The 19,802-nt window shown below is 45.7% G+C and overlaps 1 protein-coding gene across 1 annotated transcript; it reads left to right on the forward strand.

Annotated features, from left to right (window-relative positions):
* The first annotated feature begins 584 nt into the window (after window positions 1–584).
* EIF2B5 (eukaryotic translation initiation factor 2B subunit epsilon) lies at window positions 585–18,830 on the forward strand. Its single transcript, XM_004176766.5, has 16 exons — window positions 585–783; window positions 1,846–1,970; window positions 2,350–2,535; window positions 2,632–2,809; window positions 4,001–4,081; window positions 4,782–4,859; window positions 4,940–5,252; window positions 5,873–6,018; window positions 6,311–6,446; window positions 6,886–6,987; window positions 7,626–7,733; window positions 8,635–8,725; window positions 9,506–9,629; window positions 14,300–14,425; window positions 15,919–16,029; window positions 17,110–18,830. The coding sequence occupies exons 1-16, from the start codon at window positions 631–633 to the stop codon at window positions 17,173–17,175; spliced, it is 2,124 nt and encodes a 707-aa protein (XP_004176814.3). The 5' UTR covers window positions 585–630; the 3' UTR covers window positions 17,176–18,830.
* The last annotated feature ends 972 nt before the right edge of the window (window positions 18,831–19,802 follow it).

The raw sequence follows: 19,802 nt of genomic DNA on the forward strand, positions 1-19,802 counted from the left end.
CCGTGCGAGGACGGAGCCTGGGCTGGGGCAGGAATGCTGAGGGAAGCGGGATCCATGGAACCGGCAGAGTCCGAGCAGGGGGACAGGCAGACACCAGCACTGCAGCACCGCAGCTGCCTCACCAAGCTGAGGGGAACAAAAATGCCACCCCAATCCTCGGAAACCACGTCTTCTTTCCTCCCATCCGCTCTGGAAGGGTCTCGGAGCGGGCTCCGAGGGGTCCCTCAGGGGCTGCGGGTTTTGGGACAGCTTTTTGATGGCAGGAGCGAGCTGTGCACTGACGGGCTGCTTCACATCCCGGCTGTCCTTTGCAGAAGGAGCCTCTGGACATTTGGAAACGCAGCGCAAAGACATCGCTGCTAGGAAGCGTATCAGAAAACATCACTGCTCCCAAAAGCAGACACCACCAGGGTCACAGCAAAGCACTACACACACCCCGAGGCCACCTGGGGGTGACGCCAGGAGGAAGGAGACGATGGAGAGGCAAGGAGCAGCTCTCGCCCCGCTCCCGCCCCGTTCCCGCCCCGCTCCCGCCGGGACGCGCCGCCCCGCGCTGTTGTGTCCCCACCGGGCGCCCGTCGCCGCTCCCGTCGCGAGCGGAAGCGGAAGCGGCGGCGGCCGCGTGCGGCGATGGCGGCCCGCGGTACCGCGCGGCGCGGGGCGGGCGGGGGCTCTGCCCGCGGCCCCGACCCGCAGGAGGAGCCGCCGCCGCCGCTCCAGGCCGTGCTGGTCGCCGACAGCTTCAACCGCCGCTTTTTCCCCATCTCCAAGGACCGGCCGCGGGTGAGAAATCCCCTCTGGGTGCTGCTGCCTGCGCCGCGCCGGTGCCTCCGGGGCCGCCTGTCCGGTGTGCACTGTCCCCGGGAGGCCGGGGTGGGCAGGGATCCGGCGAGAGGCCGGGCTGGACCGGGAGGGGGCGAGGCTTCTCCCGCCCTCCTGCGCTCCGGCAGTTCTCGCCCGTGGGAGCTTCTGTCCGAGCATCGGTCGCTGTGTCAGTGCTGACCGCTTTTCCATATGGCGTGGCGAGCTGCGTGTCGGCTCCTCGCCTGTGGCTGGTGCACGGCTGGCAGCGGGTTTGGATAGGTTTGTTTCTGATAAAGGAATAAAACGAAATCTTGGCTCTTGGCAGCTGTAATGCGTGAAAGAATATGGCCAGAAAAATGGATGGGGATGTACTTTAATTATCCAGCTCAAAGACTGTGTGTTAAAGGAACATAAAAGGCTTCTGGAGACTTTAGGTCTGAATAATTATCTCACCTCGTTTGCTGATTAAGTGTTGGTGGTGCTTGTAATTATACACGCGAGCTCCAGCCTGAAATGAAACAGCACCAAAAATGAATTAAGGAATGGCATGCCATCACTCAGGTGTGACTCAGTAACTCAGTTTAAAAGTGTGAGTTGAATCTCAAGTCAAGAGAGTATTTGCTTCACTTTAGGTTGAGGGTTTTTTTCCCCCTGTTTAATTCTGGACACTCGTATTCCTCTGGCTTCATCATTCATGTCTGACAGGTTTTTCTTGAAGCAGTCAAAGCCTGAGTCAGGGAATCAGCACTTCTTTTTTTCCAGTCTCTGTCATTTATCTGAGTCTTCTTGAACAGTTTTCAGTGATAACTTAACTTTTTTATGCCTTCCTTTCTGAACGAGGATCTACCTCTAGAAAATTGCAAGTTAGTTCTTACTGTTTAGTTCATCTCAAAAATATTTTTATAAAACCTGGTGGAGCAGTTACTTGTGTTATGTTTCTGGTACTATTGATGACATTATATCCCCAAGTTGGAAGTGTCTGTTGCTGATGTTGGCTGTTCAGCTATCTGTATGGTTTTTTGGTATTGGCTTTTTTTTCAGGCTCTTTTACCTATGGCAAATGTGGCCATGATTGATTATACCTTGGAGTTCCTTACAGCAACTGGAGTGGAAGAAACCTTTGTTTTCTGCTGTTGGAAGTCAGCTGAGATAAAAGAGCATTTGCAGTAAGAATTCTCTTATTCTTTTTAGTTTTATCATGGAAAGTATTCATCTGCCCTCCAACAAGCCTCAAAGACCTTACTGATTCTTATGTAAGAGACACCCTTTCAGCAGTGGTCTCCCAGCATATCTCAGAAGAGATTGTCCCTGCTGTGTAGGAGGGTGGTTGTGCAGTGTGTTAAAAGGATTGAGTGTTGTGGGTCTGCTCCTCAGTTTCCCTTCTGAGTGTACCTGAGCCTGGCAATAGCAGGCTCACTGTCACAGGGTGCTGCTCTTTGTGCTGCTCTTTGACAGCACCCTGTAGCTGTGGCACACACTGGGACACTGTGTGTCTGTGGGAACAGCCTCTTTATGACTTCCTGATGGATTTTTTCCTTCTTCCAGAAAATCCAAGTGGTGCCGGCACACGTCTCCCAACACGGTGCGCTTTGTCACCTCGGACCTGTACCGCTCCCTCGGGGACGTGCTGCGGGACGTGGATGCCAAGTCCCTCGTTCGTTCCGACTTCATCCTGGTCACCGGCGACGTGGTGTCCAACTTCAATATATCCAAAGCCCTGGAAGAGCACAAGTAGGTGCTGGGAGAGTGGATGCTTGCCTGGTGTGCTGAGACTGCGGTCTGTAGCTCTCTGAGGAGTGTTCTCATCATTCTGCCCTCCTTTCTCAGGTTGCGTCGTAAGATGGAAAAGAATGTGTCGGTGATGACCCTGATATTCAAGGAGTCCTCGCCTGGCCACCATGCCAGGTGCAAGGAGGATGACATTGTGATTGCGATGGACAGTGCCACAAACCGTGTCCTTCACTACCAGAGGACGCAGGGGCTGAAACGATTCCGCTTTCCTATGGTGCGTCTGGAGCCTGGCAGGTGGAAAAGGGCAGCCCACCCAAGGAGATCCTCCTTGAATGAGGGCTGGGGAGCTGTCCTAGCTGCTCCTCTTGGAGGAGCAGATGATAGGAAGTAACTTGGGGTAAACTGGCTTTTTCCCCCCTTTAATCTTTATTTGAGGTTTAGTGATAACATGCTGGGACACACATGTTTGTGACTCATTCCAGGTTGAGCATGAGGGAGATGATTTCTCAGAGTTCAGGTTTTGCCCTTTATTTCCTTTCAATGATGTAAAACAAGGGAGAGATTATTTGTGATATCGCAGGGGCTCCCAAATTGGGGTGCATATACCACTACCATACACAGACCATTTTTACCAAATCAGGTTGGAAAAGAGCTCTGACATCAGAGAGTCCAACCTTTGATCAGCACCTTGTCAACTAGACCATGGCACGTCCAGTCATTTCTTGAACACCTCTAGGGGTGGGACACCAGCACCTCCCTGGGCAGTCCATTCCAGTGTTTAACAACTCTTTCCTTTTTGAAGTGTTGTTGAGCCTGACATGGGGTGGAATTACAGAGGTGCAAGGAGTGGTACCTCCTTTTACCTGTTGGTTCACCTAGTAATATAGTAAATGCTCTGTAAATGTCTGTGGAGGCTCTTTCTCCATGAGATAGATGGGCGAGTTTCTTTCTTCTACTCAGGACTAAGGCTGTGATTGTATAATATTTTCATCCTCAAATCAGTAATCAGGAGATTATTTCATGTCTTCAAATGGAAGTACAAACCACTGTAGTAAACAGAAAAGGAAAAGCCAAAAACAACCAAAACCCAACAATACAAAACTGACCCCCAGCTGTAAAAAATTGTATTTAGATTTATCCGTGGGTTTTTTTGTACAGTTGTAGCTCCCAGAGACTGAGGTAAGGAGCCTTCTGGAGGAAAAGTGATTGTTGGAAATACAGGCTGTTTCTGGGAGAGCTGCACTGTGTAGGGGCAGGGACAGTCTCTGCTGGCTGACACTCAGCTCTTTGTGTGACCAGTCTGTGACTGCTAAGACTGGGTCTAGTGTAGATGGCAGATTTCTCTGATCCTCAGAATTTCAGCTAGTTTAATAATTCAGTCAATACTGCCCCTGACTTATAGAAGGCTTTTGGGGTTCAATACTGCATGAGGCACTCAGGTCATCTGATTTTTTTCCTCTTTCAGAGTCTGTTCCAGAACTCCATTGAGAACGTCGAGGTGCGCCATGACTTGTTGGATTGTCATATCAGCATCTGCTCTCCACAGGTGAGCCCTGCCCTTCCAAGGGTCCAAAATTCAGTCTGCTCTGCTCCCTTGGTACTGCTGGTGTGCAGGATGTGTGTGGCCTGAGTACCAGATTTGGGAAACAGAACTGGCTGAGCTGAAGGCCTGGGTGATCATGTGGTGGGTGCTGCTGTGTGGAACAGTCTGCTGCTGTGTGAAACAGTCTGCTGTGCTCTGTCTGTTTCTGGCATCCACTGCTCAAGCCCAGGAGATCTTAGAACTACATGGTGGATGCATCCAGAGAGACTGACTGATTTGGCACAGAATGAAACTATTTCAGGAAATAAGTGATTTCACTTTGGGTGTAATAAGATCTGTGGAGCAGAGGTGGTGGTTGTGCTGTGGAGAAGTGTCAGTACTTTTAAGCTGGTACCATGTTAGGGTAACATTCAGGGTTAATCCAGCTAAGACTCGCTAACTTTATCAGATCTTCCAGCCTTCCTTTGGGGGTTAAACTGCAAAGTAAGGCTGGGAAAATTGCTTGGAAATGCTAAAGCAGTGTCTTGCCCCTTTTGCAAATCAGAATCTGTTCATGGATTCTGAAGGAGTAGTAGGGGGAGGAGATGGGAGGGTCGATATTCCTAGCAGAAGGAGTCAGAGCTTTATTCAAGGCAAGACCATCACTTTCCTATATTGTATAACTTGGCTCTAACTGTATTACCATGTACTTTATTCCTGGCAGGTGGCTGAACTGTTCACAGACAATTTTGACTACCAGACACGGGATGACTTTGTGCGTGGCCTGTTGGTGAATGAGGAGGTAAGGAGGGGGTTGTTACAAGGGAGATCCAGTTACTTTGCCTTAGAGAACCTCCTGATGTGCTCCTGCCTGTCTGCCAGGTCCTGGGGAACCAGATCCATATGCATGTAGCAACAGAAGAGTACGGTGCTCATATATGCAACCTGCTGATGTACGAAGCTGTGTGCTCTGACATCATCCGGCGCTGGGTTTATCCTCTCACTCCGGAGATGAACTTCACTGATGACAAGAACCAGAGTTACACCCACTCTAAACACAACATTTACCGAGGGGTGGATGTGAGCCTCGGCCACGGCAGCGTGCTGGAAGAGAACGTGCTCATCGGGCAGGGAACGGTCATTGGCAGCAACTGCTCCATCACCAACAGTGTTATTGGGCAGAACTGTAGGATAGGTGAGTGCAAGAGTGGGGGATGTGCCAGCCGTGCCAGGCCAGGACACACATTTGCTAGAATTCGGTTTTTAAAGTGTGTTTGGCACTGAGAGAAGGTGATAGGTGAGTACTGATTAATTGCTAATGGGGATAAAGGAGAAGAGCTTGGTTTTCCAGCACAGGAGATAGATTAGAGTTTTCAGGTTACCATAATGAAGCTGGAAAGTACTTCATGAAAATGAGTTATTTCAGCAGCAGAGAATGCATGACCTTTACTGATCTAGAGTTATCAACCACCACCATCCTGCAAATGAGGGACATCTGAACTTGCTCCCTCCTAGCTCACTCCTTCTTGGCCTTGGCTGGATTTTCCTTTTTTTTTTTTCTTTGTGATTTGGCTGAGTTTGTCCAAAACTGAGATGTCAGTTGTTACTCACAAGTCTCTTTAGAGAACAAATACTTCTTTCAACTTTGGATAAGAAGTGGATGTAGGCCTCTGAAGCAAATCTTCCCTGTCGTCTAACATCCATCATGCATCAAGGGGGTTGGGAGTCAGTAAAATGCTTTCTAGTGGACTCAACAGTGTCAGAGAGCACCAGACAGCCTTCCTCAACATATTTGTCCTTGGTGGTGTATGACAGGTGATAAAGTCACTTTGGATGGAGCTGTTCTGTGGGACCGAGTGCACATAGCAGATAACGTGGAGATCCACCATTCTGTTATCTGTGATGAGGCAGAAGTGAAGGAGAAAGTAAAGCTAAAGCCCCGCTGTGTCCTCTCTTCTCAGGTGAGCTGATTTATGTCTGTTCTGCTTTCTGCCTCTCCTGGCAGGTTACTCATCTTATACTGTTCTCTTCCAGAACACAGGGCTGCCCCAAGCGTTTCTGCAGAGGTGGAGACTGTGCTACTGCTCCCACCTTTTTCTTCCCTTTGCTTGGCTGGGGCAGTATAGTATGGAAAGTAGCAGTGCTGGTGTCTGCAGTTACACTTATTAGTGACAGCTTGTCTGGAGCTGCTGGTGGAGGTACAAGGGAGCAATCAGTGTGTTTGTCATTGAGACGCGTTTCACATATTTTCAGGTAGTAGTAGGTCCTGGCATCACTCTCTCTGAGGGCACAGTGATCTCTCTGCACCCCCCAGATGAGGAGGAAGAAGACGATGACCAGTTCAGTGATGATTCTGGTGTGAACAAGGAGAGCAAAGTGAAACTGAAAGGTATGAGAGTCTCTGTGCACTAAAGCTATGCAGAAGGTTTTGTCTTCCATGATCTTTTGGGGTCTTTACCAGCCCCATTCCATGCCAGGGTGGAGCTTAGTGCTGCATTCAACCTGGAACCTGTGTTTTCATCAGGGCAAGCAAGGATACTCAGCTGTGTCCAAGGGCTTTGTCCTTGTGAAGTACTGTTGCTACAGTGTGGGTTTGTCAAGGGATCTAAACACGGTCTGCCAAATGTTGCTGCTGTAAGGAGGAGTAAGTCACTTGTTAAGGCATGTGAGAACATGAAAGCTTAAATCCATCTGCATCTGCAGGAATCCTAGCTCTCTCTTGATGAAGGCTATTTAGGGGCAGTAACATGCAGGTTATACAGTCTGTTTCAGGTTTGCCTGTAAGCAGATCTGCTACATCCACACTCTTATTGCTGATTCTTTTTCAGGTTACAATAAAAAGGACGTAGGCTCAGAGGGCAGAGGCTATCTCTGGAAAGCAGATGACAAGAATGAAGAGGATGAAGAAGAGCAAAGGCAAAGCCTATGGGGTGAGGAAAAGTTTAGTGTGGACACCTGGGAGTGAACAGACAGGCGTGTGTTGGGGAAACTGGCCAAGTGGGATGCTGGTAATTGTGTCTAGGGCAAGACCTGGGCTTTGTGAAGCAGACTGGCTCCAGATAACAGCTGTGTGTGGAGGGAAGGTGAGAGGTAAAAGCAGATCATAGACCAGATTCTCTACCTGTGCTCTGTGGAAGGTGTTTGTTAGATATTTGACTTGCAGTAACACACAGAGCTGTCTGTGCTGGGAATGCTGCACTATGGGATACCAAGCCCATCCTCAGATGGGAATATACTTTGGCTATTCCAGGTGCTGCTGGCTTTCTTCCTGCCAATGGCAGTGTCTGCTGACATTGCTCCATTGTGACTCAGCAGTCTGTGCAAAATGCAGTTGCTTCTGTCCATGTCGGAGTCTGCCTGCAGACTCCCAAAAAATTCCATTATCCTAGTGCCAGCTGTAGTGTTCCCTCTGCAGCAAATTTAATCATCTGGACCTGTAAATAGAAGCTTCCTTGCAAGGGCAGATAGTTGCTGACTTGGTTGGGAAGTCCCTGGGACACCTGGTTCCTCATGGCATGTGATGGTTGCAGCTTTTGAGTGCTGAATGCTGCATCTTCTCCTTCCTCAGGCCCAGCTATGCACTCAGAGGAAGAGAGTGAATCTGACAGTGACCTGAGCATGGGCTCTGAGGAACCAGACAGTCGGGCAGCTTCCCCTCAGCTGGATGACATAAAAGGTGAGATGGGCTCTGAAGAAGTACAGTGACTGTAGGTAATGCAGTGTGTGAAGTTTGTGCCTCTTTCTCTGGGTGTATTGGAAAATCTGTGCACCTCTGTGATATGTTGTTTCCTGCACTTCTTGCATTTTCTACAGAGTTCTTTAATATTCCATGTATCACTGCTGGGTTAACCCAAGGCAGTGAAGGAGGAGAAACTAGCAAAGAGCCTCCATCTTTCTCATTCCTCATCACTAGACCTTCATGAAAGAGACCTTCCTGAGTTGTCTGTTTAAATGGCAGTGTCATTGACTAATTCTAGAGACTATGGGAAGGTCCAGCAGAGTTTCTCTGTATGGACAGCTTAGTATTGTAATAATTCTGGAGAAATAAATGTCCTTGTAGAAGCTGCCTCTTTTGGCAGGGATGTTGTAGTTTTCTTGGTTAAGCTTGTTTGGTTTTCCAGGTTAAGCTTACCTGGATTTGAAAGTGGTTTAGGCCAAATTGGAAAAAACAGAAAACTTTCTCATATTGGAATATTGCCCCAAAGGAAATTAAATCAATAAATTTTAGATTTGAATTAGTACTTTCAGTTATGGGAAGATGAGGTTTGTCTGAATAGGAAAGGCTAGATTGTGAAAGTATAACAGAAACTCCACTCTAAAAGGCTGTAGAGGTAAATAGCTTTATACTGGTTTCTGTGGATATATAAATGCCATTTAGTAGGTGGTTTCCTTTGTTTGAATTATATCCCAGTATTTATAAGTATAGTTGCTGTGGGTTTGTCTCAGTGTACAGAGAACAAATAAACATCTGTGTCAGAATGCTTTTTTTGTTAAGGGCATCATTCCTTCAGTAATGAGCAGTTTGAAGAATCTGTGTTTTTCCCTCATGTCTAACTGCCTGTCCTTTCTTTCATTAGTTTTCCAGAATGAGGTTCTGGGTACGTTACAAAGGGGTGAAGAAGAAAACATTTCCTGTGACAACCTGGTCCTGGAACTCAATTCCCTCAAGTGAGTTGGGGATGTCCTTAGGGATCCTTGGTGTGTCCTTAGGGCTGTTGTCACTTATGCTGAACAGTTGGGATTGACAGCAGGCATGTCAAAAGAAGAGAAACCATGTGAATGCCCATTGTTAGACATTTTGTCAGTGTGGAGCATGAGAAATGCAGCTTAGACATCATGACTGAATGACAGCAGGAGTTGATGGAGAGCACCAGCTGCACCTCTAGCATCCTTGGTTGTTTGGCTTTTCCTGCCCCATCTCTGTAACAGGAGATTGAATTGCTGCTAAATAACTGTAGACTGAAGAGAAAAGACCAGTTCTTGGCACAACTGCCTGGAAGTTCATGCAGAGTCTGTTGCTCTGGGCATTGCAGCATTCAGCCAGCTGCCTGCAGCTGGAGCTGTGCTGTGGTGTGGCTTGTCCACAGTATTTTTACTACAGCAAGTCTAGAACACATAATCAGAGTGCCTTTTATCTACTGTTTCTCAAATCCAAACCTGTGTGCCTTCTTTTGTGCAAGAGCATTCCTACAGCACTCTGGTAAATGTGAGGGTCCTGTCCCTGCAGCAGCTTGTTCCAATTGTGATAACATTTTCCAGGCCTTATGCAGGGCTTGATGCAATGCAAAGTATTTTATTGTCTGAATATTTGGAAAACAAAATAAACAAATAAGAAATAGATTGAGAAGATGAAAATCAGATTTTTTACTCTATCTCTGTGAATAGCCACAGTCTGCAGAGATCAGACAGTGTGAAATGTTGAGGGGTTTTTGCCTTTTTTCATTATAGGTATGCATATAACATTAGCCTGAAGGAGATGATGCAGGTGCTCAGTAAAGTGATCCTGGAGTTCCCACTGCAGCAGCTGGATGCAAACCTGGACTCCCAGAACTATTTCTCAGCGTTACTTCCTGTGAGTCCTGCTCCATTTGACAACTCTTTGGGCTCGTCTCCTAGTGTGTAACAGTCTTTCTGTGTGCCCTGGGTAGTTCTTCCCTGAGAAATCTCTTTGTTTAAGCCTGGAGCCACTTGAACTCCTTGAGTTCATGAGCCTCTTTGTCTTCTGTAGAAGTAAAAATGAACTGAAACTGTTGTTCCTGTTTGACAGAGCTGAGCTGAGACTGTAGATGTGGGAGCTCTACTTCAGTACCTGTAGTTGTTTCTGTTGCCTGTGTGAGATGGTAGATGTGCATAACTTGTGAAAGAGAAAAGAGAAGGTCTGTTAGAGATGTCTTTACAGACTTGCATTCCAGCAACCCAGTTCCAGTCCATCTCAAGTCCTGTCCCTGGGGCAGTGGGGAGCACTCCTCTCCCAGTGGGATCCTTTCCAAGGTCTTACTTGTCTGCATACCATAATTGGTGCCAGGTTTTTTTCCAGCCAAATGCAAAGGCATGATATTGTTGTCTTTGTGCAAAGATAATGTTCTGCTTTGTTTGTAGGGAGATGGATTGTATAGTTGGGTGTACCAACTTCTATTTCCTGCCTTGTGGCAGACAAAATAGGGTAGGATCTGTTTTAAAAAGCAGGCAGTCTTCTCTTAATGTTTTTGTTCACTCAAGCTGAAGTAATTGTAGTATATTTGTCTCCTTGTTACAGTCCATTTATGTGTTTCACTTTGCAGACTACAGATTCTGAAGATGCTCTTTCAGAATGAATAGGTCTGACACATGTTTGGGACAGACTACTTAATTTTTTTAAGGACTACTTTTTTTTTTTTTAGGAGATTGAGCAGAACACTAGACTTCCTCATAATCCTTTCTCTGAGGAAGTATGTGCTTTCAATTGATGGGAAAGGGTGGAAAACTAATTCTCCTTTGTGTAGGTGTAACCATGCTATTTAATTTACCCCTTGGACATGTGGAGATGCCATTTGCAGGAAACATCCATGTAAACTGATCTGTTCTTCAGATGGCTCACTCTGTTTAAGTTCTGCTTGCTTTTGTTCATTTTTCCAGACTGTTTTCTTGAATAGCATGTCCTGTCCTAGAAAAAGAGAATTGAAGGAGGAGGACCAAAGAAAATGTTGGAGCAGGTGTTAAGATTCTGAGTGGAAGTACATCTAGACAACAGCTTGTGTGGAATTGATAGCTATCTAGGATTTTTTTTTTTTTTTAATCCCAGCTGGGATATGGCATCTCTTGGTCTCCCAGATTAGGCTCTTACTCTAGCATGAGTGGAAAAGGAGAATTTCCCTGCAGCATCCAGTCAGAAGATGTTCTAGTCTGGGATGAAGCATGTAAGTGCATGAAGTTTTGTGTAATTGCCCCAAACCCCTAGAAGTTAAAGACAATGGTAGTACATGAAAACTTTATTGGGATAACTTTGTCCGTATCTTTTTCATCAAAGGAAAGCTAATGCTCATGTTTAGCAGCAGAGAGAGCAAGTCAGCTCACCTTTAGTGATCACAGTGTGGTGTTTAGAGTGGCCATGTGTCACATCATGGGCAGGTGGCATTTGTCTAGGCAGCGAATTGTGTTCATTTATGAAGTACAAATTGCCCTTAGATTTATCAAAGAAAGCCAGGTGTCAAACCAACTGACCATCACGGCAGCCAGTTTCTCCAGATTCTCCCTTGGAATGAACAACCAGGAAGTTTCTTAGAGAATCCTTCACTGTGTTCAGGATTGCTGTGCTGGCTTTCTGCACTGCATTCAGCACAGGAGCACAGTGTCCTGCTGAGCTACAGGCGTGTTCACTTGCACTCATGGTGTTTGTCACTGTTTCAATAACCCAATATTTGGGATGAGATCTACTCTAATAGATGTAGTGACCCGGCCTTGAAAGGCTTATTAAACACACGTCACTGTTCTTCTGAGGCAGCAGCTTTGTGTATTTACCAGCAGTGCTCTGCAAAGATCAGTTCTTCAGGCAGAAGTTGTACAGCATCTGAACAGTGGTTTCTCTGCAGCTTGCAATTCTCCAGTTCATAAAAAGTACACTCCATTAATTTACTAATTCTTATTTATACTCTGAAAACCCCAAGCACAAGCTTGGTATAGGTTAGTACATAATGAAAGTAATTGCTGCTGAAGTTTGCAGCTAAAACTGCCTCAGGCAATAGCAGTTTTGGGCTGAGAGCAGCTCATGATGGAGTACTTATGGAAAAGTGTTATTTTGTGTGAGATGGGGCTACCTGCATTCTGAGAGTGATGGGTATCAGAAGCCCACTGAACCTTTTTTATGTTTCTGACCTGTTTTATGTTTCTCACTCTCTTTTAAGCTCAACTCTGACCAAGAGATGCTGAAATAAAATGGGTTGCTTATGTAAAACCTATGGTAGACCAGTCCCAGGCAGCTCAGGAGGCGAAATTGTGGGAATGCCATAGTTGTGATGTATGGTTTGACTTGAAACCACACTATGTGGTCTGAAGTGCTGGCCCCTGAGCATGAAGCTCTAAAGTGTTGCAGAAATTTTAGGAAACAAGCATCTGGTAAAGGATATGCCCGTGGGTATTTTTTTCAGATGAAACATGGAGGCTTGACAAATAGAGGTGTCCAGTTTGATGTATGTCAGGTGTCTCATTCAGCTCTTGTACAAGTTGTAAAGAAGAGAAGGTAAAGAAATAGACCTTTCCTAGAACTACAGACCTTTCCCAGAACTGGGATTCTGTAATGGTGTGCATGTGAACACACCATGGAATTGCTTATTTGGAGACCAAAAGGATCTCTGCTGTCACTGAAGCCATTTATGGTGATCAGCACAGATGCTGTTGTGGTCTAACTATCCCCATTAGCACCAGTTACAGTGCAGTGCATGTTCTCAACTTGACATGGTATATTTTTTCTTCTTTCCCTTTTCCAGCAGCAGGCACACTGAATTGAGTCCTGGGGTTGTGAGTGTTTTTTTGTATAAATAACCTGCTTTCAGAAACTCAATAGCTTCTGGTTAGATTTGTGCCTGCTTATGATTTTAAGGTGTTAATAGAAAAGTATTACAAAGTGTTTCTTAACCTGGAATGAACTTTCCAGTAGGATTACTTTCTTATCCAGTAGTAATAAGAATGGGGAGATGATTGTAGAGGAGGGAAGAGTGTTTAGCGTTAAGGATTTTGCTAAAGTACCTCCTGTAAATATGCCACAGAACCCTCAGTTGTTTTATTGTCATACCTTGATGATCAGGATCATTCTGTGCTGTTACTGTTGTTCCTTAAACCAGTCAATGTACCACTGTACAGATGAGTTTGCTTATACTAATCCCCTTCTTTGTTTCTGCTTGAGGCATGCAAATTCCAGCATGGTTGCATAGCAGATGTGTCTGAAGCGGTGATGGAGTGCAGTACTACAGAGTAGATGAGCACTGTTTCCTAGATGAGGCTGCCTTTGCTAGTCCACACCAGCCTGGACTATCTCCATAGCCAGGGCTGTAGCTCTGCTGGGTGTCCTGGACTCTCCTTCTCTCAGGTCTGCTGCCTGTTAACAGTTATCCTGGACAGTGTAATGCTGATTAACCCCAAATGTAGGTGACTCAAGACCCCTTCATCATGCCCAAAGCCCCTGTGAATTGCCAGTTTCCCTTCAAAACAAGCCAGATGTGTTCTGTAAGAAGACACTGCTGAAGGCACAGCAGACCTGTGTATCTGTGCAGGCATGCCAGGGACGTAGTTTCAGGATCACCTGCTGTTGAATTTCTCCATTTTAAAAGATGTGGAACTCTGATTTAATTTCCTGTGATGCTTTTGTAGGATGGTCAGGTCATGATCTGGCCAGTGAAGAATTTTTGTATCTTATCCAAGTTCTGATACCTTTTAAAATTTTTATGGACAGGGATCTAAGTATTATCTCCTATCCCAGATTCAGGTCAGTCTGTGCTGCTTTGCAGAGCTCCCTGCTGCATATTTCCCAGATATGTACAAGGGAAAGAGCTGTGGGTAACTCAAAAATCTTATTTGAAGAGGCAGCACTAAAATCGTTAAACTTAAGACTTGAAGAAAAATAAGCCTTGGAGGAGAGAACAACTGATAGTGTAACAACTTCTTGCCCTTCATCCTTCCCACTCATTCCCTGCAGCAGGCTTCAGGGTCTAAACAAGCCTCTAGGCACAAAGCAAATGTGTGATTTGCACTTAGGGGCTGCTCTGACATGTTCCTGTTTTAGGGATGGTTGTTTTTTACTGTTCACTTCTACTCAGCTGGTAATTAACCTGGCATTATCTTTTTCTATGTTTCCTTATTCGTCCTTCTGCTTTGAAGGAAAATTCCACTGAAATGTCAGCTGCTCTGTTGGGGGAGGCTGCGAGTAGCATGTAGGTGTCTCTCCTTATCAGTCTGCAGTGAAGAGATTTCGTTTGAATACCAGACTCCATTGAACACGTTCATTGTGATGATCTGGTATTCTGTCCAGAGAGGCAAAAACAAGAAAGCTGATAGATATTCTGAAAGCTTCTGAAAGTTAGTAAAAACAGTTTCTGAGATTCAATATAATTTGTTTCATGGACAGAGAGGGTCAAATACCTGAAGTAGTCAGCTGAATAGTTTCATAAAATGCTTCTCTGGGTCACTTTCTTGGTGTAACACAGCTGAGACACAGGGCTGAGTGCACCCATGCATCTCAGCTCAGGAGCTCTTCTGTGTTTTTCCCTGCAGCTGTTGAAGAACTGGACCCCATTGTTTAAGAACTACATAAAACGAGCATCAGATCACTTGAATGCCTTATATGCCATTGAGGAATTCTTCTTGGAACATGACAGTCTCTGCACATCGATAGCTAAAGTGAGTATCCTCTCCCAAATCTATTTTTGCTAGATTCACAGTGGAATGCATCCTGCTTACATCATCACTTCTCTGCTTTAAGGGAGAGAATTTTGGAGTCTCGGTGGAGAGGGTGTGTAGAAAATCCATTTATAACAATTAAAAAAAAAATAGTTCTGTGTCTGCCTGTGCCTCTGAGGGAGCACAGCTGAGGGTGAGTATTAATTACTAGCCTGCAGCCTGTGGGGAGCTATTATTTTGCAGCTTCCAACATAGATGCCCTTGTTGTGTGACGCTGGAAGAGGCGAGGTCAGAGACTTGCTCTAGGAAGAGCTTCTCTTCATTTATTTCTCCATGGTCCCTGGGATCTCACTGCTAAATGATTTATTCTATTTTGGAGTGCAAAACACAAAAACCATGAATAAAAGTGGAATTTTATTCAGGCTGAGCTAGTTATGAAATTGGGAGTAAAGGGAACCTGTTATGTGGCTTATTATCTGTCTCCCTGCTTCTGAGAATTTTCATATATTTCTCCTTACCATCCATTCACAAATATTTTGTCCCTGCATTCTGTCTGCCTTATCACACGGAGAGCATTTGACTTGGATTGCAAGGCTTCTTTAGCAGCAACTCAAGAAGCCCTTGTCTGTTTTGGAAGAGCTCTCCTAGAGCCTGCTTAACTCTTGATTCCTCAAGAAAGAATAATCCTAACTTCTGCTACCAGTGCTTCTGGCTGATGGCAAAGCACTTAGGACTGGAGCCAAAAGCCTTCAGTTTGGTGAGCCAAAATGTCCTTGAATTACAGCAATTGTTTGGCATATGTCCATTGTTCTAGGGGCCTGGGTTTCCCTAGAGGCTGGGAATTGAAGTGACACTTTATATTCGGAGTTGGCAGCCAGCTTTGTTAGCGCTCTGCTGCAAGGAGACCGACCGCGAAGTGCCTGCTCTGCCTGAGCACAAAGGACCCTGAGAAAGCCTGATCGCGTCTCCCCCTCGCTCACGGGGCAGGAGCTTGAGCTGAGGAATGACCAATTGCTTTGACACCTGCCATAAGGCGCTGCAGAGAGAGAGCTGGCAGGAGGAGGGGCAGAGCTGGATAGGTTCATGCTCCTCTGCACGTGTCACTGTTGAATGTGAGCCGGCATCAGTTGCTTGTTGGATCTGCTTGGGGGATGGTGTTTGGGTTGCTTTAAAAAGAGAACTTACGTCTTGAACTGATATCCTCTGTGACCCCTGGTTGCCCACTGCTCTCAGTCATACCCAGCATCCTCAGAGCTGAAACTGATGGGCCTTGAACTTTGACTCATTATGTGTCACAGCATCTGTCAGGAACATAAGGCTTGGTAAGAGAATCGCGGTTATTTTTAACAGTAGAAGGAAAATGAAGCAGACTGAGTGCCTTCTGGTGAAGACAGAGCTGAGAGACACAGATTACGTGCAAACTTTGTACTTGGATGTGAGCTGGTCCCAAAAGAGTTTATAGAGAGCCTGTTGCTCTTTTCTAATTGATGCAGGTGTTGATGACATTTTACCAGCTGGAAATTCTGGAAGAAGATGTAATTCTCAATTGGTTCTCTTTGCGGGACACGTCTGACAAAGGAAAGCAGCTTCGTAAAAACCAACGGGTGAGTCCCAAAGGTGTTGGGAGAGGCTGGGGTGGAGAGAGGGAGACAGACAACAGCTGCTGAGAGAAACTTCAAGTAAAGTTTGGTGTCACTGTCACTTTTTGTGGAGCAGCTGCTATCACATGGTAGGCCAAGAAACACACCAGTGCACTGAACACTAAGCAACACAGATTTGTTCTCCAGAACAGGCGTTTTTGTACATTCTGCCAGAATCATCCTGTTTGGAAGAGGAATGGAGGTAGTATGAGGATTGTTTCTAGTGGGCTCGCTGTAGCACGAGGCCAGCACTTTCTGGAGTAGCAGCACAGCTTCTCTAAGCCAACACCCATTTGAAATGGGCTTTAGGCCAATGCCCTGTGTGCTGGCCCCATGCAATTCCTTTGAAGCTTTCATTCCTGGCTCAGCAGTCCCTTCAAATATATTTCTAAGCATTTGCTGTACTGAGTGGTTTCATTTGGCTTCTGTTGCAAGGAGCACATAAACCTCCCTCCTCCGTTGGGCAGAACTTTGTGCTGCAGTTTGGCTGAGCCCTGTTCCAGTCCTCCTCCCTGGATCTGGAAGAGAAGTAGAGGGAAAAAAGCTATCTAAAGAACAACTTTGTTCAAGACCTTTGCAAAGTCAGCTATTAGTATAGGTCAGCAGTGCTTTCAGCTGCTTGTTCAAGCCCAGTTAAAACATAAAATGAGCTGCCTTTTTAATAGCAGTTTCTGAAGGATGAATTTTTTTCCCAGCAGAGTTTTCCTAACATGTCAGCTAAGGTTCAGCTGCCATCTCTTTGCCCTGAAGCTCTGAAAACCTCTCAAGCTTTTGTCTTTTTGCTGAGTGTTGGAGGGGTTGTCTGACTGGAGGAATCTCCTTTAGGAATTTAATCAGTCTGCATTTGTCAGTGGCATCCCAGTTGTTTTTCACCTAATTGTCTCTTGCTCCCTGAATCTGTTTCCTCAATTTCTGTTTCTTTTGGAAACACTTTATCTTTCCTGTGCGTGGTAGTGATGCTCACTCACACACTGTATTTGTTGAGCATTTCCAGTATCTCCTAGGTGTCAGTTGTTACCCAATTACATTTCATTCTCTTTGCAGCTCCAGAAGTTTATCCAGTGGCTGGAGGAGGCAGAGGAGGAGTCGTCTGATGGCGACCAAGACTGACATGGTGGCTCAGCATGAGAAGAGGCTCTCACTGCCTTTCTGGGCCAAGTGGGCAGGGCAAGATCAATGCCAGTGCATGGTGTATAGATGTGGGGCCTGACATCAAAGTGACTGACAATCCCATCATTAATTCAGTTGTGTGTTCCAAACTTTGCCACTTTCCTCCCTCCCTCCCTCATTTTCACTTTGTGTTGCAACCCAGTATAAAAACTATAAGGGAAAAGCAGGAGGTGGTGATACCTAAAATCCCTCTGGAGCCTGGATATGATGTACTATAAGCTATCTTTTGGGAGGTTCTTGTTACTAATACAAAGGGAGAGAGTAGATGCAAATGCATACGATGCCCCTGTAGATCTAGCCATCAGGGTTGTGGAAGAATGGTCGTACAGCTAAGGTTTTTGGAGTCATTGTTGCTTCTGGAGCTAAAGGAACTCCTGCTGAAGAGACACCGGCAAGGTTGGTGTATAAGAGCATGTGGATTAGGATCTGGAGTGCAGGACTAGAATTCAAGAGTTCTCATGCCTAAAGAAGATGCAGCTGTCTGAGGACGCCCAAGGCATTTTGCAGCCTAGAAGGCACTTCTGTGATCTTTCCAAAAGGGAAAATCTCTTGCCATCTGCCATGCTAGGATCTAACACAAATTGCACAGTGGAGTTGCTAAAACCATGTGTTTCCTGTGCTGTAGAACTGGGGATGATGTTTTGCTCAGCTTCCCCACAGGGTCGGTTGATGGTGGATGGCTGTACAGATCACCATATCCTGCATGTGATCATTCTTCTGTGCCCCCAGCTTACCAGACATGTTTTAGAGAAGTGTCTGTTTCTTATTTTTTTTAAGAAAAGGGAGCAGAGGTGCCTGGCATCTCCTGCTGCACCAACTACACTTGTGTTTTGCCCTGGGGGCATTGACTGCACCAGCTGCTTTGAGGAGAATGCAAGTTACTAAGTTCTGCTCCAGTGTGAAAAGGAGCGAATGGTATTTCCTTCAGCAGCACGTCTGTGTATCCACATGATTTCAGTTACATAAGCTTGCTTACTTCATGGCCGTTTATTTGAAAACTTCCCTCAGACAGCAGGAAAAGTGCTGCAAACCCACTGTGAGGCTCTGCAGCCGCAGAGCAGCTCGGCAGGCAGCAGGGAATAAGTGTGCCTCTGGCTCAGACAATGTGTGGCAGCAGTAAGGCCTTTAAGAACAGCTAACTTGGAAGTGTCACTGTGCTGCATTCTGCCCTGCTCTCAAAGAACAGAGTGAAAAGGGTACCGCAGCCATCAGCTTGTGTTCATGGGTGGGGTATTGGATGTGCTGACCTAGCCTCTGCCCCTTCAGGAGGAGCACGGAATAAATCCTTTGCAGGAGGAAATGCACTGGAGCTGCCCACTCAGGATGTTTACTTGGCCGTTCCGTGGTGCCACAACTGTCAGTGAGGGGACAGCATTGGATGCTGGAGTCCAGGGATACTGCCTCTAAAAAGCTGATGTTCAGGCAGGGCCATCTTGTGCACTCACACTATCAGTTGCCAGGACTGTGCATAAATGTCCTTGTTTTCTGACATTGCAAACTCAGTCTTGTAAATGTTGGGGAAATTGTTGGTATCTGAATTTTCTGTATCTGCCAATATTTAATTCAGGGAGCAAATAAAAACTATCCTGGTGTTACCAGCTTGTTTGCTTTTTTTGACTTGAAATTGTATGTCTCCAATTTTACATGCCTGAGCAGGGCTTCATGTGTAAGTTAAATAACTCATCACTTCTTTTTCCTCAGATTTTAAGCACACAATAGCCAGGTAGGAAATCAGCACGGCACTTCATCGGTGAAAGTGTTTGATGGTAACTCATGAGCCCTGTTTGCAACTAGAGAATGATTCATTAAAATGTCTGAACTTGGAATCCTGAAGTGGGTGAGGTTTGGTTTTGTACAGAATTATGTTGCAAAGATGAACCTTAAATGCAAAGAAATCTGTTATCATTTGTCATTATGGGAACTGATGGGAATGTTGGCTGATACATCATGAATTGTGTTCTCCTGATGCTGGGAAATAAGAACCGGCAGAGGGGCAGGGAACTGGCAGAGGCAGCTACAAAGCCCTTAGTCAAACCATTTACAAACCAGCTGCAAGACTTAGTAATTTTAAAATCTCCTTGGAAGTCTCAAATATTTTTTTTCCTCTTACAGAGTAAATATGGCTTAAGAATAAATTTAACATGTAGTGCTGTAAATGGCTCAGTTTTGCCAGAAGTTCTTGATTATTTCTGCCAAGTAACAATTCCACTTTTGTTTTTTCCACATTCCTTCCTCCTTTGCTCCAACTTTGTGGTATGAGCTGCTTTTTACCTGAGAGTTAAAATCCAAGGGGAGAATGTTGCTTTATGGCCACATCCTTCAGGCACTGGTGGTGTGTGTGGTGGGGTAGTTTTACAGATGCCAAGAATAGAGTAGTGAAAAGAAAACTAATTAGAACACTTGATACTCTCCAAGGTGGAGTTTTGGCATGGTGAAGCATCCTTATGTACTGATACGTGTTGTACTTTTTAAAGGAGCATTTATTCCATTGCTGAAGTGTAGGGTGGGCTTGGTGCTTTGTTGTTGCTTCAGTCAAGATGGTTTTTTGGTTGGTAGAAATGCCTTTG

The sequence above is a fragment of the Taeniopygia guttata genome, chromosome 9 (genome assembly GCF_048771995.1).
Source record: "Taeniopygia guttata chromosome 9, bTaeGut7.mat, whole genome shotgun sequence".
NCBI classification, from domain to species: domain Eukaryota; kingdom Metazoa; phylum Chordata; class Aves; order Passeriformes; family Estrildidae; genus Taeniopygia; species Taeniopygia guttata.

What these genes read in the sequence shown, in the direction of transcription:
- EIF2B5 (XM_004176766.5), top strand. Translation starts at nt 631, where the DNA reads ATGGCGGCCCGCGGTACCGCGCGGCGCGGGGCGGGCGGGGGCTCTGCC. An exon ending in TCTCCAAGGACCGGCCGCGG is followed by an intron (nt 784 to 1,845) that starts GTGAGAAATCCC and finishes CTTTTTTTTCAG; the next exon opens with GCTCTTTTACCTATGGCAAA. An exon ending in ATTTCTCAGCGTTACTTCCT is followed by an intron (nt 9,630 to 14,299) that starts GTGAGTCCTGCT and finishes TTTTCCCTGCAG; the next exon opens with CTGTTGAAGAACTGGACCCC.